This window comes from Oryzias latipes, chromosome 8 (assembly GCF_002234675.1).
Source record: "Oryzias latipes chromosome 8, ASM223467v1".
NCBI classification, from domain to species: domain Eukaryota; kingdom Metazoa; phylum Chordata; class Actinopteri; order Beloniformes; family Adrianichthyidae; genus Oryzias; species Oryzias latipes.
This window is the reverse complement of record NC_019866.2, coordinates 40,219-67,573: the sequence shown is the minus strand read 5'-3', so window position 1 is coordinate 67,573 and position 27,355 is coordinate 40,219. Positions and strand designations below refer to the sequence as shown.

Here is a 27,355-nt window from a genome sequence, read left to right as displayed (position 1 = left end):
TGGCTCGTCTCTCTCCCCCAGCCATCCCCCCACTCATCTGGATGAAGCTTGTCTGCTGGACTATTCAAATATGTAGTTGTAGGGTTTGATAAGTTAACTCTCTCTAAGAGTCCTGGTACATCGCCTGTTCATCCTGGGGGAGGATCCCTACTTCATGTGGGCACCCATGAGGTTTCTTGTTTGTTTGTTTTTCCGGGAATCCGTTTTTTAGGAGTTTTTTCTTACAGATAAGGAGGTTCTAATGGCAGGGATGTCCAGTTTAGTTTAGCTTGGTTTAGCAATCAGCTTTTGTATTTTATAACTGATTTCATGTTTATTATACAACCGAGACGTCCAGATGTCCAGTTTGGTTGGTCTGTGTAGTTAGTTCAGTTTAGTATTTTCCAGTTGAATTCTATGCATTCATGATCCTTTTGATTTCATGATGAAATAGACGAAATCGATGAGTCCATGCTTTCTCTTGTTATTTGGTTAGATTATGCAATGAGAGTGGCAAATGATAACCTTTGCCACTCTCATTGCATAATATGGACCCGGTTAGCATTTGCTATCTCTGCCAAATTTCTGCTCGTTCCTTACAATGTTCATGTTCAAAAGGAACTTATGTATGGTGATATGTTTATCCATCTTGTCCAATGTAATCACATTGATTAATGAGCATTTTATGGTGGTTTTTTTCATCCTTTTGCCTGTGCCTATTTGGTCCTATTCCAGTTTACTATGCACTGAGATACACTTTAATTGAAAAACTGCTAAATTGGAACGGAGGCTACTATCATGTACTGTCATTTGCTTTGTCTGAATACTAATAATTCAATTTCTTATCCAGACACTCAAAGCGCTTACTTTGTGTCCATTATTCATTCACTCCTCATTCATACATGGTGATGGTAAGCTACTGTTGTACCACAGCTGCCCTGGGGCAGACTGACAGAGGCGTGGCTGCCAGTTCGCGCTCACAGCCCCTCTGACCATCACCGTGACATTCATACACATTCACACACCAGTGGAGCCACACTGAAGGCAGGGAGGGTGAAGTGTCTTGCCCAAGGACACAACGACAGTTGGCTGGGGGAAGCAGGAATCAAACTGCCGACCCTTCGATCATTGGTCGACCTGCTCAACCACATAAGCCACTGCCGCCCTGTTTAGTATAAGTTATGTTTTAATTATTTATCAAGATAGCTTTTCATTTAAATGACTTGTATACTTATTTTTCATTTTGTCATGAAAACAGATATAAAAATGAAACCTTTGAGGGATTGTTGGCCATGAACTTCTCCTCCAAGCTTGCCTTTAGAGTCTCGATTGCTCCAGAGTCACCCAAAACCTAGATAGCAGAGGAAAAATGTATTCTTCACAAAACAAAATCAAGGACGGGGTGGGGTGGGGGGTGTAGTTGTTTTACCTCTTTGATTAGAGCCACCAGTATATCTAAACAGTGAATTTTATCTCCTGGAACTAGAGGCAAGTCCATGGTGACAAGCTTGATATTGTTAGGTTTGGGAATCCTCAGAGGATCCTGCAGAACGTCGCAGAATGCTGACAGCTCACTGTGAAAAAAACGTCTGATTCAAGTCTTGTGGGACAGGAAGTAAAAGAACAGGTGAGACTTACTTGTAATGTATGAACTGTGAGGCATCACGGTCAAACTTCTCCCAGGTTTCATAAAACATCTCAAAATCATCCTCACTTAGTGGCTCACTGCTCTCTTCAGTGGCCACATTAAAGTTCTCTAAGATGATGGCGATGTACATGTTCACAACCACCAGGAAAGACATGATGATGTAGGAGGTGAAGAACACAATGCCTACTGCGGGGCTGCCACAGTTACCCCTCACCAGTGAGCCGGGGTTTTCAAAATTTGGGTCACAGTCTGGTGGTGTGTTCATAATAGGACTCAGCAGACCATCCCATCCAGCTGACGTCGTTATCATGAAGAGGCAGATCATGCTGTTCCCAAAAGTTTCAAAGTTAAATATGTCATCAATCATGACTTCTTTTTTCACATAGGCAAAGTTAGACATGCCAAAGATGGAAAAGATGAACATGACGAGGAAGAGGAGAAGCCCAATGTTGAAGAGGGCAGGCAGTGACATCATCAGGGCAAAGAGCAGAGTCCGAATCCCCTTGGCTCCACGAATGAGGCGTAAGATCCTGCCGATGCGAGCCAATCGGATCACACGGAACAGTGTGGGAGAGACAAAGTACTTTTCTATGATATCAGCCAGCAGAAGGCCTGTGGGAAGAAAAAAGAAGAGATGAAGGAGAAGAAAACTGAGCTTTACCCGGTCTTCTCCAGGGTTCAGGATACGTGTCTGTCTTTAGAGAACAGAAACATTCGTCAGATTTCAGGACAAATTTCAATTTGAAAAGCTTCTTACCCACAATAGACAGGATGACCACCACAAAGTCAAAAATGTTCCAGCCAACAGCAAAGTAGTGCTGTCGAAGGGCGATGATTTTCAAACTGCACTCTGTTGTGAAGATGACAATGAAGACCAGGTTGACCCAGTAAAGAATAATTTCCTTCTCAAGGGTCTGGTCGTCTGTTTCCACCATCATGGTCACCATGTTGAGGCAGATCAGCACCATGATGAAAATGTCAAAGAATTGTTTGGTCACCAAGTCAAAGACCAAACCCTGAAAATGATTCTGGATCCATAGAAAAACCAGATGAAACATGAATGAAACTGTAACTCATTTTTCACTAAGCTCTTCAGTTTAAGCTACACTAAATACGATCATACTTCAGTTCTGCGCTGGCTGTTGGTATTTGCACCTTTGCCCCGTCAATAGACCCTTAGTGTTACAGAGAATTGCAGAAGGAACATGTCTGATCTGATGTACAGTCCAGGAAAATCAATTAAGTTTGAAAAACAAAACAAAAGTGTTGACTTTGACTGATAGTTTCCATTGATATACCAATATTAGCTCCTAATTTAAAGAATAAGATGATAAAATTACCGCCAAAAAAAAAATGATGGAAAACAAAAGGTGTCTTGAGCAGGTTGTCCAATGATCGAATGGTCGGCGGTTCGATCCCCGCTCCCCCCAGCCAACTGTTGTTGTGTCCTTGGGCAAGACACTTCCCCCTCCTTGCCTCCAGTGTGGCTCCACTGGTGTGTGAATGTGCATGAATGTCCCGGTGAAGGTCAGAGGGGCCGTAGGCGCGAACTGGCAGCCACGCCTCTGTCAGTCTGCCCCAGGGCAGCTGTGGCTACAACTGTAGTTACCATCACCAAGTATGAATGAGGAGTGAATGAATAATGGACACAATGTAAGCGCTTTGAGTGTCTGGAAAAGCACAGATAAATCTAATCCATTATTATTATTATGTTAAAAAGTTAAAACTGATCAGGAAAGTAAAATCTTCTCTCTCATTAAACATTTGGATTTTCTCATAATTCCACATGGTTGCACATTTTAAATGTTGTACTTTTGTTAACCCATTGGAACAAGCAGCACACAGTATTACTGAATACTGAATTATTGGTGTAATCTGAATTGAAGATGAAACAACCTAAGGACAGCGGTGGGAACAAGTTAGTCTACACAAGAGTGAGGATCCGCTTTGGTATCAATGAGGTCAAACAGATCCAAGTCCCAAAGATTTGGCTTTCTACTGGTTTTCCTAACGTACAATATAATTTAGATTAGATTTTTCTGCACTTCGTTTTGGTGCTCAAAGTTCCTACAATTTGTCACAAATTATTCATTCACTTCTCATTCACACTTGGTGATGGTTACAATTGATACAGACACAGCTGCCCTGGGGCAGACTGACAGAGGCGTGGCTGCCAGTTTGCGCCTACGGCCCCCTGACCGGGACATTCATAAACCAGTGGAGGCGGGGAGAGTGAGGTGTCTTGCCCAAGGACACAACAACAGCTGGCTCGGGGATCAAACCGCCAACCCTTCCGTCATTAGACAACCTGCTCTACCGCCTGAGCCACAGAGTACTGGTGTAATCAAACTAGTTTAATTGGTCAATCAACACAAAGTGCTCCAGGCACAAAAACTGCAAATCTTAAGAACGAGGTCTGACCACAGGTCCACACTGACCTCAGGACGGGGTACTGGTTTCTGAGGCTTCTTGGAGCCCATTTTTTTCATGGCATTGTAATATTTCTTCTGTTCTTCTGTCATGAAGATATCGGTTCCTCCAAGGTAAACAGAGACATACACAGTTTACTATTGCCATTTATAAACACATGTAAAAGTGCTAAAGAGTGCATTCAAAAGCACAGAGATGAAACCTATCTTTGATTTTTGTTGGTTGAAGTTGTCAATTATCACTCCGATGAAGAGGTTGAGTGTGAAGAATGAGCCAAAGATGATAAAGCACACAAAGTATATGTACATATACAGGTTTTCCTCATACATTGGCTGAGACTCCACCTAGAATCAGACGTTTAACCATGAAGACTAAATTAAACCAAACACTAGCCAGCATGACAGCACACAACAGTGCTAGTGTTAGATTCAGTCTACTCATCCATATCAGTTCAAGTGTGAGCAGCACTGACCTCTCTGGAGTCCACTGCTGCATACATAATGTCCATCCAACCTTTAAATGTGGCCTGAAAAAAACAATAGCTGTCAATACAAATTCAAAATGTCTCAGATGAATAGAAGAAGAGTCAGCAGGACAAGTTCTGATTGAGTGGTTCAGCTTCTCCACAAGCCTAAGACTGACCACTTGCAGCAGTGAAAGGTAGCCCATTCCCACATTATCGTAGTTGATTTTTACGTTCTTCCATCGGACATCTGTCAGGTTTTCATGTATCAGAGCCAAACACTCAGTCTTGTTGTTGATGGCTCCAGGTTGAAAAATCTCCTGAGAGGTTTCGTTGAAGCAGTAGTAAAACTTTCCTGCAAACAGGTTTACACCCATGATGCTGAAGATGAGCCAGAAGATCAGACACACCAGCAAAACATTGAAGATGGATGGTATGGCTCCAACCAGCGCATTCACCACGACCTGCAGACCAACAGGTGAGCAGCAGACAGGAGAACACTCACAAAATCTTTCCACATTGAACTTTTTTTCCTTACTTTCATGCCTTCGAATCGAGACAGAGCCCTCAGGGGCCTCAAAGCTCTCAGAGTTCTCAGAGACTTGATGGCTCCTAGCTCAGAGTATCCCAGGATGTTTGCTGTTAATGATACCAGGGACACCTGAAGGACATCACCATGGCAGGTCAGGATCTGTGTACAGTTTACCCACAGACCACTGGTGCTATCACTGCTTACATCAACAATGAGGAAGTCTAGCCAGCACCAGGCATTGGTGAAGTATGTCGTAAATCCATAGGCAACCCACTTGAGAAGCATCTCCACCACAAACACATAGGTGAACACTTGGTCTGCATACTCCAGAATTGTTTTGATGACCCGACGCTGCTCCATGTAAATGTCCTCAAATGCCTGTTGACAGATGAACACCTCTTATCACGTGTACTGCTGTTTTCTCAGACATCCTCAAAGAAAGGATGTTGGCCTCTATCAGCCTTTGAAGGTTTTCCATCTTTACTGATTTGTTAGTGCTGGGAGCTGCAGGAAGCAGGCACATCCACACATAGGGCCCTAGCTAGAGGTGCTTGGGCACCTGCCCTTTTTGCCTTATATTAAAAAGTGTCCTTGAGATACTCCACCAAATTCATCGATGGATCTTGCTTGGCAAACTTATCAAGACTGTGGTTACTCCTGTTGCTGATTAGTGTACAGGTCTTTCTGCTGGTTTCTGTTTTGTCCCCACAGATGTGCAAGTTTACTGCTGACATCCCTTCAACCCTTCTGAACTCACCCTGGCTGAATTAAAACTGGTTTTGCCAGGCCTTACCCGCCAGTGCGTTAGCCAAAATCTAGTGGCATTGCTCCCAGTTATGTAAAAAGACGTACTCTGGCCATGTATTTACCTGAGTTGACTCTTTTGCCTTCTAACCTGACCAAAACCCCTGGATTATCTTCCGCCTTTGGACAACACTGACTACCATTTACACCAGTTCTGGATTCTTCCACCTTCCTCTTGGTGAAGAGAATTTCTATGTATGTCAAGTCAATTGTCTTCTTTAAGAATTTGCTGAAAACAAATAGCAGGTTTTAATAACTGTAAGCCATAATCAATAAAATAAACAAGAATTATTCTTTCAAAATGTGGCCATACATGCCTATAGATTCTGAATGAAATGTCAGTTTCACTTTTTGAACTGACTGAAAATATTAAACTTTTAGACATTTTTAGATGTACCTGTAAAAGGCAACTGGACAATTTCGAACAGAAAACAAAGAACACCTTTTTATGCTAACAAGTTAATAAATATGAAGATCTCACATGTATAGGTGAGTCAGCCACGGGAGAGGTTTGTATATTTTTATGCTAGCAATGCAGACAGGTTGGTGCACAGGTTAGTTCTCTATGCCAATCATGATGCAGTATGAATAGAAGAGCAACATTTGAAGTGGGGAGTGTAAGACTTTTGCTGCATGCCGATCCAGTTTACCAGAGCTCCACTGCTCATGAGGATCATAAAAATGATGAACGTCTCGAAGTAGTTGTGCTCAACGATGGAGAAGCAGGTCCTTCTAAAAATATACCAGACTTTCCCTCTGCCATGGGATGTATCTATATACAGACATGGACATCGACTGTAACACTCTGAAATAAAAAAAAAAACACACAGACACAAATACATGAGGTTGTTGGATCCATTTGAAGAGGCAATGGGAGAGGGGAGGGGGGATATCCAAGGTGCAATAACAAGACTAAAGCAGACACCGGAAGAGACTCAGATCCTAAGCTCACCACTGACGGCATTTGAACCCTAATGCTGTTTATCTCATGGAACAGAAATCTCTGCCAAAGATCAAGAATTTATTGAATTATTTTGCTGAGTAGACCCGCAGTCTAGCAATGTCCCCCAAAGTGTCATTCATGTCTCAAATGACCATTTTCCTTTTATGGCAATATTGCCATGGCAATGATATGAGAAAGAAAAAAAACATGGAGCAGTCAACATAGCAGAATCTGCTGCTAGAATTTGAAGAACTGCAAGTCCAGCATCCTCCTAAGTCTGAAGATGGTCCTGCATCAGGCCCTGCATGAAGGAATACATTACACCACGGATTTCCAACTGGATCGCTCGGGGGGCCAAAATTCAAAACACGCTGGAGGTCACGAGACGAACAGGTGAAACTTTTGTTGAAATCACAAGAGCTGAACTTTAAAAACTTTTTTTAAACATTAATATCAATGAAAAGAGACAGAAACTACCATTCCAGAATAATTCAACTTAAACTTTAAATAGCTTATATTTTCTCTCCATAAAAAAATATATCCTGTCAAAACAACATAAATTCAAAATAGGAACATGCTGAGAAGACAAAATAAAACAAACCTTGAAACATGAATGAAATTTTTGCTCTTCAGCAGTAAATCAAATTCTGTTTTTTTGCTCTTGTGTCCTTTAACAGAGCTGGAAGCCTGGCATCATTTTTTGTCAAAAGTTGGTTTGTGTTGGTGTGAGGTTCTGTGTTGTGGAGATTTTCAGGATATACTGTACGTGATTACGTGATCATCAGTGAAACGACACCTGTCTACTGTTTTGCTAGTCTTCATCAATGAAAACAGAAACGAGCCGCCAAACAATGCTGGAGCCGCATGTAGACGGAGCTGGGTCCTTTCTGTAGGGATGGAGAGAATAAACTGTGCAGCCCTTCAGTGTCCTACTGTGCCTGCAGTGTTGTACTTTGCCTTCAGTGTCGTACTTTGTCTTCAGTGTTGTACTTTGCCTTCAGTGTTGTACTTTGCCTCAGTGTTGCAATTCGTCTTCAGTGACGCACTTTGTCTTCAGTGTTGTACTTTGTCTTCAGGGTCGTAAGGTGCCTTCAGTGTCGTACTTTGTCTTCAGTGTTGTACTTTGTCTTCAGTGTCATACTTTGCCTTCAGTGTCATACTTTGTCTGCAGTGTCGTACTTTGTCTGCAGTGTCGTACTTTGCCTTCAGTGTCGTACTGTGCCTTCAGTGTTGTACGTTGTCTTCAGTGTCGCACTTTGTCTTCAGTGTCGCACTCTGTCTTCAGTGTTGTACTTTGTCTTCAGTGTTGTACTTTGCCAGTAGTGTCATAGTTTGTCTACAGTACCACCTGAATCTGCACAGTTACAGTTTCCAAATTGACGGCAAACGGATTACAAAGCAAATTAAAATTCATATTTTGTACTTCCAAGTTACCAAAGCAACATGCAAACTCAGTGTCTTCAGCTTCTCAGCTAAGCGCGTTTTTGAAGTGTGTCTCATGGCGCCATCTTAGATTATATTCTTTCATTACAGCCACATTCGCTCCACAAATGTGACAAACGGGTTAACCGGTAAATTCAGAAACATTTATTCTGTCTCCAATCAGTTTTTAAAGGCTCTGTTTTCAGAATGAACTTTTTCACTTTGGTATTGTGAAGGCCAGTGTTTACCAGGGCAACTGAAGCGCTGCATTATGGGATCTGTAGTGAAAATGTTATCAGCGCTACAATTCGCTGGGCCATTAATACAATCATATAAAATGATCTTGCGGGTCAGATAAAATTACACTGGGCTGAACCAGTGGCTGACCTAGAAGTCACTGGAAGTTACTCTTTATGGTTCTAAACATTAGACTCATCCATATCAAGCTTTTTATGGAACAATAAACCTGCATGAATTAGTCTAAAAACCTTAAAATCTGCAAAAAGCTGTGGAGGATTAGAATTACCTAACTTCCACAAATACTTTCTTGCAAATAGATTACAATACATCTTAAAATGGTTAAAAAATATCCCAGAAACCAACTCATGGTTAGACTTGGAACAGGCATTATGTGGAAAGATCAACCTGTCAGATCTACCATTTATTAGCCAAATAGTTAAAAAACAGGATTGTTTCCAAAGTATTAATATAAACGCCACTTTAACAGCCTGGTGGGAATTTCTCAAAATATCAAAATCATCAATTCAACCGTGCAAAATGACACCCATCTGGAGCAACCTGGACATCCTTATTGACAAAAAATGATACACTTCCCAGCTTGGCCAGCAGGGGGCGTAAACAACTAGAGCACATAATTATTGATAAAAGATTCATAACTCCCCAGGAACTAAAAGACAAACATGGAATAAATAACTTCTTGGAATATCAGCAATTTAAATCAATTATTACTAAAAAGTTTAAATACAGAGACATTGATTTAAAGCTACCAGATGTAGTTACCACTCTGATTAATTTCTCAAGAAATAAAACTCTCTCCAAAATATACAAACTTTTATTTAATTTAGATAATAATATTTCCCTTCCGACAACAAAATGGGATGCAGATTTGAGCATCAGCACAGATGAAAGCTTCTGGTCAGAACTTTGTCTAAACACCTTTAAACTGACAAAAAGTCCAAATCTGCAGCTAATCCATTTCAAAACTCTTCACAGAATTTACTACACTGGACAGAGGATGTTCAAGATGGGTCTCAGTAACTCAGACATTTGTCAGCACTGTGACAGTAATCTACCCGACAGTAACATGCACGCACTATGGTTCTGCACGCCTGTCCAGGCTCTCTGGCAGCAGGTATGTGCCGATCTATCAGTCTGGCTTAAGGTTTCAATGACGGCTTCACCGTCACTTTGTGTGCTTGGTGACATAAGTGCCATCGATGTAGAAGGAGAATTAGGCTCTATCATTTTCATAACTCTTTGTATTGCTAAAAAAACTATTTTAATAAATTGGAAAAACAAGAAAAATATAAACATAAGTCAACACAGAAATCTGCTGCTTGATCATATCAGCTTGGAAAAAAATGTCAGCCCAAAGTTCAAGTAACTTTGAAAGAATTCGGTCTCTCTGGTCTCCCATAGCTAACTCCGTGACTTAGGGGGTGGGGGGGGCATGGTCGTCGCTGCTCCTTGCCCTTCTGCCGTGGTTCGGGGTGGGGGTCGGGGCCTCCGGTGCCCGGCGATGGGGTCTCTGTTGGTCAGGGGTGGGTCCGGTGCCTGGGTGGGGCGGGCTGGGGCACTGCGTGGTCCTCTGGGCTTGGGGGGGGGGGTGCTTGGTAGGGGGGGGGGTGGAGTGGTGGTCTGGCTTGGCTTGGGAGGGTGGTCCCTTTGCCTGTGCTGGGGGGGGTTGGCGGGGGCCCTGCTCGGGGGGGGGGGGCCCAGCGGCGCTGGATGGGGCGGCCCATCTACACCTGGGGCTGGGATCGGGACAACCCTCTTGGGACCCCCGGTCGCTCTGGGTGTCATCTGCTTTGGCTGCGCGGTCTGGGGTGGGGGACTTGTCGGCCCTGTCCTGTGGGGGGCGTTCTGGGGGGGAGGTGGAGCCCACTATTGGTATGGGACCTTGGGGGGGTTGACGGGTCGGGGTCTCCGCTGAAGCAATCGGCGGTTGCCCCGGCCGGTTGGCTGCCTCGGTCCCGTCGAGGCCTGACCAGAACTGTGTTAGGGCCGGCGCTTGGGGGTGGGGGCCTGGACTTGCTCCGGGAGGGCGGCGCTTTCTGGCTCCTCTCTCTCTGTGTGGGGTGGGTGGTGCTGGGCCTGGGGTGTTGGCGCCTCCGGGGATGGAGCCCCGGGGCTGGGGGGACCTGGCCCCTATGATGGGGGGGGGGGCTGGGGGACAGCTGTTTGACCACCGGGGGACAGTCTACCAGCTGTCCCCAACTTACCCCCTTCCTCATATAACCTCATATTAGGGTGAGGGGGTGGGGGGTCTAGCCTGCGATGCGCCCTGTGGGGGGCTACTTGGGAGTGGCCCCCCTCCTATGGTTGCCGTATGGAGTGGGCCCCCCCTCTTTCGGTTTTATTTGCACCTTAGACATGTAGGGTCCTTGGTAGGGGGGGTGCTTGGACATCACTGCAAGCAAGCAGCAGATGTCCTCCTGGCACCCTACCCGCCAATTTTAACCGCACCTTAGACATTTAGGGCCCCTTGGTGTGGAGGGTGAGTGGACATCACTGTGAGTAATCAGGAGATGTCCCCTTAGTGCCCTACTCGCCAATTTCAACTGCACCCCCCTTAGTACACACACCCCTCCCCCTTCAATATATACATTCAAACATAAACACACACACATGCACACAAACACCCTCTCAAACACCCATACACGCACACACATTTTACAAGGAAGGTGGGACCTGGGTCCATCTGTCCCCTACCCCTTCCCTGGTGGGGGGTGCGGGCCCCTTGGCGTTGGCGGCCGTGTCCCTTGGGTGCCGGCTCCCTGGGCCCGGCGGTGCTCTCTCCGCACGGTGGGGGGGTTCATATTACACCTGAGCCGGGGGTGTTCGTGTCCCTTGGGGGTGGGTCCTGGTCCTTGCCCTTGGGCGCTGGGCCCCGCCAAACTTCCAACATGGCCGAGCCTGGTCGGGCCATATTTATAACACCCCTTGTGGGCCGCCCTTTTTTCCCCGGGGTTCCCCCCTGCTGGGCGGGGGCGGCGGGCCCCTGCCTTGCTCCTACCTGGACCAACCGTGGGCTGGGTGGGTGGCTGCCTGGAGTGCGGAGCGGGTCTCCCTTGGGGGGTCCTGGCTCGTACCTGGGGTCGGGGCGGGGGGATGCCCGGAACTCCTGGGTGGTGGTGGGGTGCTCGTCTGGGGCTGTGGGTGTCCCTCTCCGGCGGGGCCCTGCGTTGGGCTCTTCCGGCGCGGCGGGGGGCTGCTTTCCTGGCTGGGCTGGGGCGGCGCTCTCTTTCCCTCTGCGCCTCCCTGCTCTCTGGCTCTGGGGGCCTCGCGGCGGTCCTGCTGCCGTGTGGCGTTGAGTGGTTCCGGCTGCCGCTGCTGCTGCGGCGGGGGTCTTGATGTGGGGGTGGCTGGGCACTCTCCCTCCTTCTTTTCACATTCCACCATCCATTTTAGAAGAACATAAACACTAACCTGAGCACAGGTGTTAGCTCACCTTTGCACTAACAGTTTGCATGATTGAATGAATGAAATATTTCACACTAGAACACATTTCACACCACAACACTGCATCAACCACAACACTGCATCACTGGCCAAGAAATCCCAACAACGCCTGTACTTCCTCCGCAAACTGAAGAGGGCCAGAGCTCCTCCCCCCATCATGCAGACCTTCTACAGGTCGAGAGCATCCTGACCAGCTGCATCACCGTGGTACGGTGCCTGTACCGCGTCCTGCCGGAAGACTCTGCAGCACATTGTGAAAACAGCTGAGCAGATTGTTGGTGTCCCTCTTACTGGCCTCTCGGACATTTACCGCTCCCGCCTCACCCGCAAAGCCATCAGGATTGCAGGGGACCTCTCACACCCATCCCAGAGACACTTCTACCTGCTGCCATCAGGGAGGAGGCTGCAAAGTCTGCAGGCCAGAACCAGCAGACTACAAGACAGTTTCCTCCATCAGGCAATAAGGACACTCAAATCCCTCCCTGCCCTCCCCCCTCTGGCCCCTCCACTCCGTCCTACAAGCTCACATTGAAAACTTCACACCATTTCAGAACACCATCTTCACCAAAGACTGCCATCACTGACTCATCCACTTACTGTTCTCAGCACTGTTGTCACTTTAAACTGCCACTTTAACCATCTCATTGCTCTCTGCACTGTTTAGATTACTGTTATTCCTCTTACTATGACTTTCTTTTTATCTATTTTTTTAAGTCATTTATTTATTATTTTATATGCTGCTTGCACTGTGGGTTGAGAGAAAAGCAATCTCATTTGTGCTGTATGTCTAATGGATGCAGCATATTTGACAATAAAGCTTTGACTTTGACTTTGAACTGCCTGATTTGCTAATCCTTTACACAGACCTCTTTGGTGGAAACATGATTAAATTGTGGACAATTCAGAACTGCAAATACAAACTGTTCTGTGACTTCAAAGAGGGAAAATAGCCATTTATCTTAACTTTCACTTCCCTAAACACTGATTGAACATCATGAATGAAACATTCGTCACCATGAAATAGAGATGGAGCTGCAGCAGAGACAAAACGTGTCAAAGGATAATTTCTAGACAGTGGATTTTGAAGTTGCGGGAGCTGACTACCACACTAAGAACTCAAGACTGCTTTGATCAGGTTAGGGGTCACTCTCTGCCCCTGCTTGATGAGAACAGAAATAACAGAACAAATCGTCTTTCAAATCTGAGTCTCCAAAAAGAAAAAATGTCCAGTGACATAAGGAAAAGTTGACAGATTTGTGGCTAGCTGTTTTTAATCCCTTGATGCCTGAATTTCTATCCAGCTATGTAGAAAAAAAATCACTTGTTTTTGCTTCTAAGTAGATGCTACATTAAGATTAAGGTAATTTTGAAGCAGATGTAGTTTGGCGTGTATTTGCATCAATAACCGTCATAGAGTTAAGACAAAAATAAGAAAATCATCCAGAGTTTGGAAAGTCACTAAAAAAATTAAGAGTTGCTGAACTGGCCTTTTTGTATGTGGGTTCTATATTTGTCAGAACTCCCCTCTGGTCACCGGTGGGAGCAATCTCCAGAGTACTGAAAGCATTTTATCTCCCAGCACACCCAGCATGCACTTCCTGCTTGCCGCACACCTGACTCTCATTCACTCCATCAACCACAGCACTCTTAACCTCTGCACTGAGCTGATCTCAGTGTGGAGTATTGTTTGCGCCACACTGCCTTCCTTAACAAGTGTTACATCTGTATTCTGACTGATTGCCTGCCACTTCCCCCGACTCTCGCCTGGATCCTGACCATCTTATCTCTCCTCTGATGATCTTATGCCTGTTATCGAGTCCGGCCTGCCTGACCCTGATTTAGCTTTGTGGACTTTTAGATGAGCTACTAAACCTGCTGCATTTGGAAACAGCCGTCTGCTTGTTCTTGTGACGCAAGATTTGTGTGTCTGTTTATGCGTGCATGTGAGCATGCACATGTGTGTCCACTTACTGTCAGTGCAGCAGTCTTCGGGAATGTTTGTATCCTCATATGTTTCCACTTCAACGACCACAGTTTCTTCTATGGTGCTGCACACAGATGACTCCTCACACTGAACACAGCAAAACCCAAAGCCATTCAGTCCAATACAATGCCGTTTTCATTATAAAAATTTTATCATTTAAGTCGTTTTGTTAAAAAGCTTTTTTTTCACTGTTTTTTGTTGTTCATGTCTGATTACAAAGAATTGACAAGATTTTACTTCAGAAAGACATTTTTCCTCCTCCTCTTCCTCCTCATCTTCGTTTGCAGGGATTTCCAAATCAGACTCTGACTCTGCAATGGGAACCTTCAGAGAAGTGATGTTATGGTAGTTGCTGGTGATGTTACTCTGGTAATCTCTGGCGTCTTTGACTTGAGGGGCTGACAGTCCTGAAGACACGAAGGTCAGAGCTAAAGCCTCATTATTTCTGTCCTCGTCTACATCCCCTGCACCTGAAGCCAAAAAGACAATAATTCATGCACACATTGAAACAAGAACAGTTAACAAGAAGAGAATCCACTTGGCAGTAATATGAGTTTTTAAACAGAGAAAAACAAGAAAATAAATAAACATAGTCTTACAGCTCTGTTCTGTTATGTGTGTTTTCTTTTGTACAAAAGAGTCGGTGCGCTTCAGAATCCAGATTTTGGTCCAAGAAATAGCTCTGTTGATTCGATTGATGGCTATTTGCAGGTTGTTTTCTCCCTCTTCCTCAGTAGCTGAAAGGTTGTCCCCGCTGAACGAGCTCAGCAATAAGGCAAGGAACAAATTAAGCACCTGAAACAAGGCCAGAAACCCTTTTTTTTAAAGCGGCTGTGAGGCCAGGAGTGCTGACAAGCTCTACTGGTCTGACTTGACCTTTGCCCAGAGGAAACTCTGGAGTCTGATATTGTCCATGCACATTTGAAAACCAAGTAACATTAACTGGGAACTCTGTGGGCTTTAGAATACAAATTGCTGTGCTGGTATGCTATTGAGCTGCAAGCTTTTTGTCTCATTCAATAAACTCCACCGGCCCATTTCTGCACAAAGAAAATATCTAAAAGTTTTATTTTTGTTAACTTTGCTTGACTACATTTATTCATAAGGCTTTATGCATTAGCGGCTGGAGAAGCAAAGTGATCAAGTGATCCATGGATGAGTGTCAGTCCCCAATTCAGCAGTGGGGACCCTTTTTTTGGGGTGTGATGGAATCAATTCTACTTTGGATGGTGCAGCTGTCATTTTTATAAATATGAACCATTTTAACCATGCTTGAGAACAAATAAGTCAATTATTGACCTTCTTTCCTCATCTCATTATTTATGCTCATTTCTGGATTGTTTTTGTTTCAATGATCTCAGTCAAAAAGTGGTACTGAGAGCACTCAAATCCAGACGCAGAGTAACTGTCACTGGTGTAGGACAGCTGCTTGTCATTTACTCCACAGCCAGCCTGTCTGAAAAGATTAGCTCATTCCTGCAGTGCTGAAAAATTCAACACCCAATGAAAAAGACACAAACACAGATTGTCATTGACCCAAGCATTCTAAAACACACCATCATGCTCACTGGGAACTTTTCAGCTCTACCGCCTTTAGTCTGATTTGTGAAATATCATAGTTCTTTTATTGTAATAACAATAATAATATCAATATTAATAATATACATTTTTTAGAAACTATTCTGACTCACCACAAGATTTCCAATAACCAAGACCATCATATAGACAATGAGACACATTGTCTGACCCGCGACCTCCATACAGTCCCACATGGTCTCAATCCACTCGCCACATAGAATCCTGAAGATGATGAGGAAAGCATGAAAGAAGTCATTCATGTGCCAACGTGGAAGTTTACAGTCTTCTGCAATCAGGCAGACACAGTCCTTGTAGTTTTTTCCGAACAGCTGCATGCCAACAACAGCAAAGATGAAGACGATGATGGCAAGAACCAAAGTAAGGTTCCCCAGAGCTCCAATTGAATTCCCAATTATTTTTATTAACATGTTGAGGGTAGGCCAGGATTTCGCCAGCTTAAAGACACGCATCTGGACAGGAGATAAACAGAGCAGAGAGAAGAAGCAGGTGAGAAGAATGGATCTCCCACTGATGATTAAGGGGATGTACCGACCAATCGGAAGGATCGCAGCACTGACAAGCCCTCAACATCGGCCAGTCCCAGCTCCACCAGACTCATGGTGACAATGATGCTATCAAAGATGTTCCAGCCCACCTGGAGACATCACAATAGGTATAATACACTTATACTTATGGCAATAAGACTGTGGTAAAAGCTGATGTTTCATACAGAACCTGGTGTTTAAGAGGGGAAAGCCTGACCTGGAAATAGTAGTATGGATCCAAGGCCAGAAGTTTGAGGACCATTTCAGCTGTAAAAATCCCAGTGAAGACCTGGGTGTGGGCAGACACGATTCTCTGTATCCAAGCATAGCTAAATAGTTTTTTTCTGCTTGATTATAAACTAGTCAGAATGATCACATGTTACCACCTAAACAGGAGATCACATGGAATCTCCTGGTCACCTATGTCAGTCATTATTGTTCAATCGTCATCACTCACCAGATTTCCAATGCTCAGCAGCTCCTCAAAGTTTTCTGTCATTGGATAATGCTCCATGGCCATGAAGACAGTGTTGAGAACAATGCAGATAGTGATAGTGAGGTCAACAAATGGGTCCATGACGATGGTGTACAGCAGCTGTTTTAGCCAACGCCAGCAGCCACAACAGTTCCACTTCAAGAAGATGTCAGAAAACTTGTACCAGCACAGAGGACAGGGCCTCTGGTCATCCTCATAGCCTGAAACACAAAGTAAGAACTCTTTGGATCTGGGACTAGATCTTCTCCAGCATAGTGGAAACTTGAAATAAGAGAAGCTGTAGAGGAAGCTTTTGGTTGGTAACATCCTTATTATATGGATGAAACACCGTAGGTACACTGAGCACTGAGGTGGGGGATGATGAGGAGGAGTTAGCTTATGTAGGAAAAACAGACTTTCTTAATTTGTGTCAATAAGGGGTACCTGTTTCTACAGCCTAAGAAATTAGGTTTGAACCTGCTAGACATCGACCCTCATCAATTGTTTTCACTGTTAATATGGACTGCAAATATTACAGCATAGAGGATTTTAAAAACTCTGTTAACTCAGAAGAAAAACTGTCAAGAATCAAGAATCAAGAATTTTTATTTTTCTCATACAAAGTTATATTTAGCAAATACAACCAGTAGTGAAATGTACGCCAGGTCCGCTCCGTGGACAGTGCAAATAATGCAAATTATTAAGAAAAACAGCATAGATGAAAATATACATAATATACACAAGTAAAGCTATGTAAAGATGAAATAAGAAAAAATGTGTATTGAAAAATTAAATATAGAACGCAAAATAAAGTGCATGAATGTAAACTGTAGACTTAGATAATTAAGATACACATTTAGAGTTTAAGAGCCTGATGGCCTGGGGGTAGAAACTCCTCCTGAGTCTCTCGGTCTTTGCCATAAGGCTACGGTAGCGCTTACCAGATGGCAGCAGAGTGAAAGCATGATTACTGGGGTGGGTTGAGTCTTTGATGATTTTTGCTGTTCTACTTCTGCAGCGTTTGAGGTAGATGTCCTGCAGAGAGGGGAGAGCAGACCCTGAAATGCGCTCAGCTACGCGTACAACTCTCTGCAGGGCTTTGCAGTCTTGGCTTGAGCTGTTCCCATACCACACTGTGATACACTGAGTCAATACACTTTCTATGGCACCGGAGTAGAAGGTTTTCAGGATTGCTGGTGAGACCCTGAATTTCCTCAGCTGTCGCAGATGGTACAGTCTTTGCCTTGCTTTATTAACCTGTGTTTGAATGTGAGTAGTCCAAGTCAGGTCCTCCGAGATGTTTACACCAAGGTACTTGAAGCTGCTCCCCCTTTCCACAGGGGTCCCGCTGATCATAAGAGGAGTGTAGGGCTGCTGTTTTCTCTTCCTGAAGTCCACAATCAGTTCTTTAGTTTTGCTCACATTCAGAGAGAGACCGTTGTCCTGGCACCATGATGTCAATTTCTCTACCTCGTCCAAGTATGCGGTCTCGTTGTTGTTGTGAATGAGGCCCAGAACCACAGTATCATCAGCAAATTTGATGATGGATGTGGAGCTGTGCGAAGACACGCAGTCGTGTGTGTAGAGAGAGTAAAGCAGGGGACTCAGGACACACCCCTGCGGGCCTCCTACGTTCAGGGTGATGGAGTTAGAGGTGTACTGGCCCAGTTTCACCACTTGAGGCTGCCGGTGAGGAAATCCAGAATCCATTTGCAGAGTGAAGAATTCAGTCCGAGGTCTATGAGTTTGGAAGCTAGCTTTATGGGGACTATGGTATTGAAAGCTGAGCTGTAGTCAATAAATAGCAGCCTTACATAGTTCCTGTTATTGCTGTCAATGTGTGTGAGAGAAGAGTGCAGGATGTGAGAAATGGCATCATCTGTGGATCTGTTTGGGCGATAGGCAAACTGAAGAGGGTCCAGAGTATCCGGGATGGAGGAGCAGATGACGTTTTTAACCAGTCCTTCAAAGACCATCATGATTGTTGATGTGAGGGCAACTGGACGATAGTCATTCAGACAAGAGGGTTTATTGTTCTTAGGCACAGGGATGATGACCGATTTTTTGAATGGGGTGGGAACCACCGATGCAGCAAGAGACTCATTAAAAATGGATGTAAACAAACCAGCGAGCTGATCAGCGCAGGACCGCAGAACACGGCCAGAAATCCCATCAGGTCCAGCTGCTTTCCTTACATTCACACGCTTTAGTGCCCTCCGAACCTCGTCCTCCGTCACGGTGATCGCATGATGATCGCTGATCTGGCTGTTGCTTCCTGACGCGCTGATCGGAAGACTCACGCTGCTTAGATTGCTTTCAAAGCGGCCGTAGAAAGTGTTTAGCTCGTCAGCCAGCGACGGATCTGCTCTCACCTCTGCAGAGGATTCATTTCCAAAGTCACAAATGGTCCTTAGTCCTTGCCACATACGTCGGGAGTCATTTAGCTGGAAATGTGACTCTATGCGTTCCCTGTATCTGTGTTTAGCGGCTCTTACTGCGCGCCGGAGAGCATAGCATGATGCTTTGTACTCACTCATGTTTCCCGACAGAAGACCGGCGTTGTAAGCAGCAGTGCGCTTGTTTATTGCTGCACGGATTGATCTGTCCACCCACGGTTTCTGATTTGAGAATGACCTTATGGTTATTGTAGCCGTAGCTTGTTCGGCTAACGTGTTTACAAAGCTTAGCGCCACATCCGTGAACTCGCTGACGTCAGATGAGCTTGCGCGAAACATGTCCCAGTTTACGTCATCAAGAGCCGCCTGTAACGTTTCTTCTGATTGGGCGGACCATCGCGTCACCACCCTCTGCGTCGGGGGATCTTGAACGAGCCTTTGTTTATATTCCGGTGTGAGGAAAATGGCGGCATGGTCCGATTTGCCGAAAGCCGGTAGTGACCGAGCTCTGTAGGCAATCTTAAACTGAGTGTAGCAATGATCCAGTATGTTCGGCCCTCTGGTTGGACAGGATACATGTTGATGGAAAGTAGGCATGACTTGCCTGAGTTTGGCTTTGTTAAAGTCCCCAGCAAAGATAATAGCAGCGTCCGGGTGTTTGTTGATGTTGCCACTAAGCGCGTCGTGAAGCTCCGACAAAGCCGAGCCACAGTCTGCTTGTGGAGGGATGTAAACAGCAGTTATGATGATCGATGAAAACTCCCGGGGCAGATAGGATGGGCGACAAATAATGGATAAGTGTTCCAGATGAGGCGAGCGGGAGCGGGACAGAGTGGAGATATTCCTGGGGTCACACCATTTCTTGTTAATCATGAAACAAACTCCTCCGCCTTTGGATTTGCCGGCCTTGGCTGACCTGTCCATCCGTAAAACAGAGAAGTTTTCAGATGGCGTTACAGCAGCATCCGGGACCCAGGGCGTGAGCCACGTTTCAGACAAACAGAGGATGTTACAGTCCCTAATGTCCCGTTGGAAGTTAATCCTGGCTCTGAGATCGTCCATCTTATTCTCCAGAGACTGGACATTGGCGAGCAAAATGCTCGGTAAAGGAGGGTTGTGTGCTCTTTTCCTTAGTCTGTTGCGAATCCCAGCACGTTTCCCGCGGTGTTTCTTCTTCCGTCGCCTCGGGTGGTTATTCAGGTGGCCGTTGATCGTCTTGGTGTTCCGGAGAATCTCAGATGGCCACGATGGGTTGGAGGATAAAGTGTCTTGAAACAGGTCAGTGAAGCGGTGTCCAATGTCCAAAAGTGTTTCCTTTTCGTATATGATCACTCTCTTTAACTCTCTCTTTAACTCTCTTTAACAGCAGAAGCATGTATACCAACTTTGAAGACATCAAGGACTATCTACAGAATATGGAACATTCCCTTGATGTCATAACCATATCCAAAACTTGGTTCAGCAACAAGGACGCTGACTTTGAATTGGAAAACTATGAACTTAACTATGCGAACAGAGTAAGCAAAAAAGGCAGAGGAGTCGCAACATATGTAAAAAAAAAATACTACGTTTAGAATAAATTGTCAGTTGCAGTTGATGGAATACTGGAATGTCTTACAATTGAAATATGTGACAATTCAGGGAAAAATGTCATTATAAGCTGTGTTTATAGGTCACCAGGGTCAAGCTTAGAAGTGATTAGTGTTTAGATGGAAAATATTACAAATATAACACATCTGTGGAGGCTTCAATATCGATCTGATAAACCCCAGCAAACATAAAGCAACCGACGACTTTATCAGCAGAATGTATGGAATGAGTTTCTATCCAACCATAACAAGACCCAAAGTCAAAGTGCTGCTCTTATTGATAACATTTACAAATAATATAGAATACACTCATATGAGTGGACTAATATATGACATACCTGATCATTTACAAGTTTTTTACTATTTGACATCAATGTAAAGACAAAGAAAATTATAAATGAACCAGTCTATAAAAGGTTAAGAAATGTTTCCCTTTATATTTTCTGTAAGGCACTTTGAACTGGCTTTGTACATGAAATGTGATATACCTATTAACTCGTCTCCTTGCCTATCCCTATTGCCAAAAATCCTATATCAAACACACCTTATCTTTGACATGTTTCCCAGACAGTTGGCATAGACGTATTCAATTCCACATGAACCATGCATGATTGGTGTTTATTCAGCCAGAAAAGTATCCCCCGGGCAGGAAGGGTCCACCTCCCCATTCCTTATTATGGAAGATTGTCATCAATAAAATTCAAAGACTAACTCATCAGATCTATTTTCAGAGCAGGTAGAAAAATAGAGTGCTCGTAGGGGTAGACAAGAGAAGTCTTGGGAGTGACACAGGAAGAACAGGTAGAGCAAAAAGACACACCTCTACGTATACACTCACTCATGATGGTGGAACTTCCATTAAAAGAGCTACTTGGACCACCAGGAGCACATTGGCAGACAGAACGGTAACTAAACCTTCTTTTTTGTCATTTTCCTACTAGTGCTTGGGTTCTGCATAGGTTCACATGATTGTGTTTATTCAGGTAAATCTGCACGTGTGCTTGTGTTTACCATCCACAGCGACGTTTTCTTGCTCTGTGCTCTTTGATTCTTCCACTGTATCCTTTCTTTGAGGGTCAGAGTTTTGTTTCTGGAGCAGTGACATTTTGCAGGTCACCTGTTTTGAAAACAGACACACTTTCAGCTGGAAGCAAAAAGAATTCAGAGAATGTCCTCATTGTCACTTAATACCTCTTCATCTCGCCTCTTCAATGCCTCCAAAATCTGAGCATACTCCTCCTCCTTCTGCTTGGCCTCAGCCATGGTGGCCTCATTCTGCTCAGCGTATGCCATGGCAACCACTGCCAGGATAAGATTGATAAGGTAGAAGGAGCCAAGGAAGATGACTACCACAAAGAAAATCATGTAGGTTTTTCCTGCTGCTCGCAGTGTCTGCAGACACACAAATAGGAGGCTGTTTATGCTTCTCAAAAGTACATCTCAGTTGTAAATACGGGCACTGGTCCAGCACTGACCAACTGGAAAAGGTTCTCCCAGAAGTCCTGGGTCATTAGTCTAAATAGAGACAAGAATGCCCAAGAAAAAGAGTCGTAGCTGGTGTATCCGTAGTTGGGGTTTCTCCCTGCCTTGAGACAGGTGTAGCCATCTGGACAGAGCCTGAACACGAGAGTAATATTAATGTTGTTGTCGTTCATGCTATTGTTGTTGTTGCTGGTGCTGTTTACCCAGCATCAGAACTGTTTCCACACAGCAGTGCATCAGCCTGACCAGGAAGGTAGTAATAATTATCTGGTGAAGACAAAGAAGCAGAAATCATGTAGAAATTGAGCAACTATGATGATGATGATTATGAGAGGTCATAATTTAAATAATATCAAGAATATGCTAAACACACCTGAACCTAAGCACAACTGTTCAAAGTCATAAGGAGTGTGTGTGTGGGGGGCGGGGGGGGGGGATCACAGGGAACTAAAATCCTTAACCCTTGTGCTATCTTAGATGACCTCACCCTTGCATTGACGAGTTCTCCCTACCATGACAAAGGTGGATAAAGGTGGAAAGATTTCATGTAATCCATGGACACCACTGAAGATCACAAATCATTGAAGAAAAAAGGTTCAGAGCTCTGTCTAGTGGGTCTAGATGACCCAACTCCCAATTTTAAATTGCCTAGGATAGCACAAGGGTTACACACATATGTGAACAATCCAACTGATACATGATTAACAGGTTCTGCTTCTGCTCAATTAAGATCAAGATAAACTTTATTAATCCCCATAGGAAAATTGAGAACAAATACAAATATGGTTTGTTATGGAATGTTTCTGCATGTACATCATCAACTATAATATGCTTTCAAAGTTGTCACATCTTCCCGTTCCCTGAGGTCTCCATTCTCCCTTCACCTGACTGTTCCCTTTCCCCGCCTAACCAGCCATGGGGGACGGGACTTTCAGCTGCTCTGCCCTCAAATCCTCTTTAAATCCAAACTCAAAACATTAAGCCTTTTTATTTGTACAGAGAGTCTTGAGAGTCTTGTTATTATTTAAAGGAGCAGTGGAGTCTGCAGTAGTAATCTGGTGGGGAACGTCTTTTTAATCAAACGTCCTTGCTTAGCTACATATGAAGATGGTTGACTAAAGAACCAGAACAAAGGCTCCATTAACCATTTGAAAAGAAACAGACATAGAAAAACAGAACAATGATATTTCTACCTGGATAAGTCATAGATTTATGAAGAAATGCATCCTCAATATTGGTGCTGCTCATAAAACATGTTTTCTAACACACAACAGAAGCACAGAACATGTGGAGCCATAAGCAAGCAGGCCTCTAGAAGAGTTTTTGCGGGACAATAAGATATACATTTCCATGTGAATAAAGTGTGGTCCATTTACCTGGGTTGTTTATGTGCTCATGATAGTCAAAGCCAGTGCTGTTGTCTCCATTTGTGTCATTGTCATAGAAACTGCTGTTGAAGCCATCAGATGAGCTTGAAAAATCCGAGGGCATTAGCACACACTTTTGTCTCAAGTTTCCCATGAAAAGCTGGAGACCAATCAGAGCAAAGACACTGAGGCAGAACACAGTTAGGACCATGACGTCGCCCAGCTTCTTCACTGATTGGATTAGAGCTCCAACAATTGTCTTCAAACCTGAGAAAAGGGTGGGAACTTTAAACTGACTGATTAACCAGAAACTTTGTTGTAAACAGAATCTCAGATCAGTGTGGTAAATAACCATGCAAGGAAACTGAAAAAGGTTCTGCTGGTTGTTTGTATAAAAAAAAAAAACTTACCAGTGATGATCCCATGTTTTATTCAAAACAATTAAAAAAATACAGATTTATGTTTCATTCCTGAAGACAAGCTTTAAAGAAAACAATAAGATTTTCTAGAAAAGGAAACAAACACCTACCTGGGATGACCGTAATGGTTTTCAGGGCTCGAAGAACTCTGAACGTCCTCAGAGCTGAAACATTTCCCAAGTCAACAAACTCTGTCAGATATCTGGAGCACACAGACGCATTGTGGTCATTTTTTTTCTGCCTTCATTATCTGGTGGGTTTTAGCAAACAATCTGGATACAGGCTAAGTGAACTACAAAAAATACATCAATAAAACTGTCAGAGTTGTTCAGCTGAGATGTTGGTCATTACGCCATGCTGATGACCATGAAGTCCAGCCAATTCCAGGGGTCCCTGAGGAAGGTGAAGTTTCCAATGCAAAACCCTCTGGAAAGAACTTTGACGATTGCTTCAAAAGTGTAGATGCCTGTAAATAGGTATCTGTGCAGAGATAGAAACAGCCTTCAGAGACAGCCAAGCCTCCTAGAGTATTTCATATAACAGAAATACAAGACACACAAAAAGACAGTGAATACACAAGACAATCATCTTTCACACAACATAACAAATGTTTACCAAAATCCACGGTCAACAAGAGAATGAAATATTAATACAAACATAGTAACATTCCTTTAAAGAACTGGAAAGTTATTCACAAAGCCAAACACTGAGCTATACAACATGACAACAATTTACACACCAGTATGAAGATCTGAACAACTGCTGAGTCTCAAAGATACAGTAAGCAGTTCACAAGAATTTTCAGGGTCTAAGCAGTAAAAACGTGCCAATATTTACACAAAAGACCAACAATTTAAAAACAGAACACCACAATCCTTAATACAATAGGAGAGTTAGTCAATTGCACAACAGAACACAAATTCACACAAATGATAATTCATTTAACACAACACAAGAGCTTTAGTTACGATTCAACAGAAACTTAAACTTCATCACTTACAGAATATATCTAGTACGTTCATTTCTCTCTTGGGCAACAATGCTGATGCAAGCTATCATTTAAAGTTCTATTGACTAATGTGACACTATCATCCAGAACTTTCCAAAGATAATATTTCACTTCAGTTACTGAAAAATTCAACTGCATGTAGACTAATACTACCACATTACAGGGTTTCAAACCACCGTGTGTGTTTTGATGTCAGTTTTAATATACTTTTCCTGATTTGTAATTTATGGGTCTTGCTCATTCATACTGTAAGGATCTGTTTGTCACATATAAACCCTCATACACCCTGTGTCAGGTTGTGAATAAGCTGGACCCAAATGCAGACAGGGATAAGATTAGAAGATGAGCAGTTTATTGAAAGAAGGAATGTGGATGGCAGATCTTCAAGAGAGGCAACTGGCAGAAGATCTAGAGATGTTCTTTGATGGCGTAGAGGGGTTGAATCCAAAAGGGATCAGACAAGGTTTGACTTAGCTTGGCTTTTGGAGTTTGGGTTGGTTTGGTTTTACTTTGCTTGGTTTTGCTTGGCTTGGCTTCGTTTGGCCTTGCTTCAACCAGCAGAGATCGGTGGTTTCTTCCATAGAGAAAAACAGACAAACCGATAATGGCTGGAGGGTGTGATGGACTAATTGGATGCAGAACAGGTGTGAGTCACTAAAACCTCAGGTAGGTGTGCGAGGATGACCTTGACACCTGACAAGGTCATCAAGGACACCTAAGTTTCTCTAGCAAATCGACTTTTTCATTTAAGGAGGCGTCTTTGTAATGTAATGTATATGTCCATGTTTTTGGTACAGTTTGTTGGAGAACTATTCTTGAAACTAGGCTTGAGACCCATCCAGATTGAACTAAACTGGTCCTTGGTTCAGTTCTGTTCAATTGTCTCAGTTATGTTCAGTACGGGAAAGAGTTCAGACCAGCAAGAAGACCATCATTGGTCCTATATGGGTAAGCCACTAAAGTTCTTAACTAAGGAGGCTGGCTGTTCACAGAGCACTGTGTCCGGGCAGATCAAGTATAATGGAAGGACAAAATGTGGCAGGAGAAGATGCAGCAGCAAAAGAGGCGACCGTGGTCTACAGTGGATCATCAGAAGGACAAGATTCAAGAAACTGCAGAAAGAGAGGAATGAGGTGGAGGAACAGCTTCAAGAACCAGGACATTCTTGCCTTCTGCATTTGGAAAAGTGGATTTTTTTTTTTTATTTCACTGGACAAGTGTGCAATGGCAAATAAAGATTACTCAATTCTGTTCTATTTCATTCTATCCTATTCACATTCAGACTCATTCGGTAGACGGGCCGTAACTGTTGGGTTCATCGGGTCAAACCACTTCTTAGTCTGGACCAATGGAGGAAACTTCTTAAATGGACCGAGAAGAAGAAGGACCCGACTGTTGGCCAGAGGTCCAAGGTCCTGTTTTCTGATGAAAGGAAAGTCTTTCATTTGGGAATCAAGGGTTTGGAGGAAGACTGGTGAGGAGCAGAACCCAAGCTGCTACAAGTCCTTAGTGAAATCTCCACAGCCAGGATTTGGACTGTAATGTCCAATTCTTGTGTTAGTGAAATCTACATTCTTCAGTCCAAAATCACTCCAACAGTCTGGCAGAATGATATAGAGCAGTGGTCCCCAACCCCCGGGCCGCGGACTGGTACCGGGCCGTGGGTCACTTGGTAGAGGGCCGGAGAGAAAGAATAAATAACTTACATTACTTCCATCTTGAAAAGATGTTTTATTTTGAAAAATTGCCTGATTCTCTGTTACATCCGTCTATGTCACTCTAGACGCAGGGCAAGGCGCTCTACTCGGTCACGTGATAGGTTACCGCTAAAATAAAACCAAGGAGCTAGCAAAATGAGTAAAAAACAAACGTCTTTGGAAAGTTTCTGTGCCAAGGGGAAAACGCCCAGCCAGGAGACAGAAGAGGAACCTTTGACTTCCGGGAAAAAAAGAAAGCTACATTTAATAGACAGCATTTCTTTTTTGCACCATGAGTGTGGGAAGGGGAGAGGATGATGATGATGATGATGAAAGCTCATAGTTTGTTTTGTCACATTTCTGTTCCCCCTTCGTTGTAGTGTTGCTATGTTACTCATCAGCCTACATTTGAAAGACCGGTCCGTGAAAACTTTATGTGACGTCATACCGGTCCATAGTGTTAAAAAGGTTGGGGACCACTGTTCTAGAGGACTTCAGGATTCTTACTGCTGAGGATCTGGATGGAGATGTAGATTTCCTCTTCCAGCAAAACTTGGCCCTGTTCAGACTATTGAAGGGTTAAAAATGTACAGATCAGTTTAAAACTAATTCATCTTAATTGATTTAATGTGATCATAATTTCTGTCTTTATCTCTTAGCAAAAACTGAGAAGTAAATAAAGATTTCTCCACAGTTTTTTCATTTTCTGAAATCCTGTTTTTGTAGGTTGTGTGCTGGAACCCCAATTTATGTCAAAACAAAGAAATATTTGATATCAAACAGGGAACTGAATCTACATTCTATGAAAGTTTTTTGTAATTGAATTGTGTAAAATGAACGCACATTACCATGATATTCAAATTTTTTGAAAAGGCTCTGTATGATTGCACG

General features: G+C 43.8%; 1 protein-coding gene across 4 annotated transcripts in view; it reads right to left on the bottom strand.

The window, feature by feature from the left end:
- LOC101171717 (sodium channel protein type 4 subunit alpha B) overlaps window positions 1–27,355 on the bottom strand; it is a 47,273-nt gene that overhangs the window by 4,622 nt on the left and 15,296 nt on the right. For 2 of the 4 annotated variants that reach the window (XM_011492745.2, XM_011492744.3), the window contains exons 6-30: window positions 24,110–24,238; window positions 23,869–23,960; window positions 23,349–23,606; window positions 22,176–22,239; window positions 21,966–22,107; window positions 21,682–21,882; window positions 21,502–21,607; window positions 16,488–16,726; window positions 16,248–16,319; window positions 16,039–16,140; window positions 15,599–15,955; window positions 14,507–14,702; window positions 14,145–14,377; window positions 13,895–13,994; window positions 6,507–6,661; window positions 5,257–5,430; window positions 5,059–5,181; window positions 4,700–4,984; window positions 4,530–4,583; window positions 4,264–4,401; window positions 4,066–4,170; window positions 2,385–2,655; window positions 1,618–2,239; window positions 1,409–1,553; window positions 1,253–1,330 (exon numbers count right to left, since the gene is read on the bottom strand). In XM_011492745.2, the coding sequence (XP_011491047.1) occupies window positions 1,253–1,330; window positions 1,409–1,553; window positions 1,618–2,239; window positions 2,385–2,655; window positions 4,066–4,170; window positions 4,264–4,401; window positions 4,530–4,583; window positions 4,700–4,984; window positions 5,059–5,181; window positions 5,257–5,430; window positions 6,507–6,661; window positions 13,895–13,994; window positions 14,145–14,377; window positions 14,507–14,702; window positions 15,599–15,955; window positions 16,039–16,140; window positions 16,248–16,319; window positions 16,488–16,726; window positions 21,502–21,607; window positions 21,682–21,882; window positions 21,966–22,107; window positions 22,176–22,239; window positions 23,349–23,606; window positions 23,869–23,960; window positions 24,110–24,238 (4,441 nt within the window). Of the gene's footprint in view, window positions 1–1,252; window positions 1,331–1,408; window positions 1,554–1,617; window positions 2,240–2,384; window positions 2,656–4,065; window positions 4,171–4,263; window positions 4,402–4,529; window positions 4,584–4,699; window positions 4,985–5,058; window positions 5,182–5,256; window positions 5,431–6,506; window positions 6,662–13,894; window positions 13,995–14,144; window positions 14,378–14,506; window positions 14,703–15,598; window positions 15,956–16,038; window positions 16,141–16,247; window positions 16,320–16,487; window positions 16,727–21,501; window positions 21,608–21,681; window positions 21,883–21,965; window positions 22,108–22,175; window positions 22,240–23,348; window positions 23,607–23,868; window positions 23,961–24,063; window positions 24,239–27,355 lie in introns of those variants that run through there. The other 2 variants (XM_020699905.1, XM_020699907.1) reach the window with 2 other exon arrangements.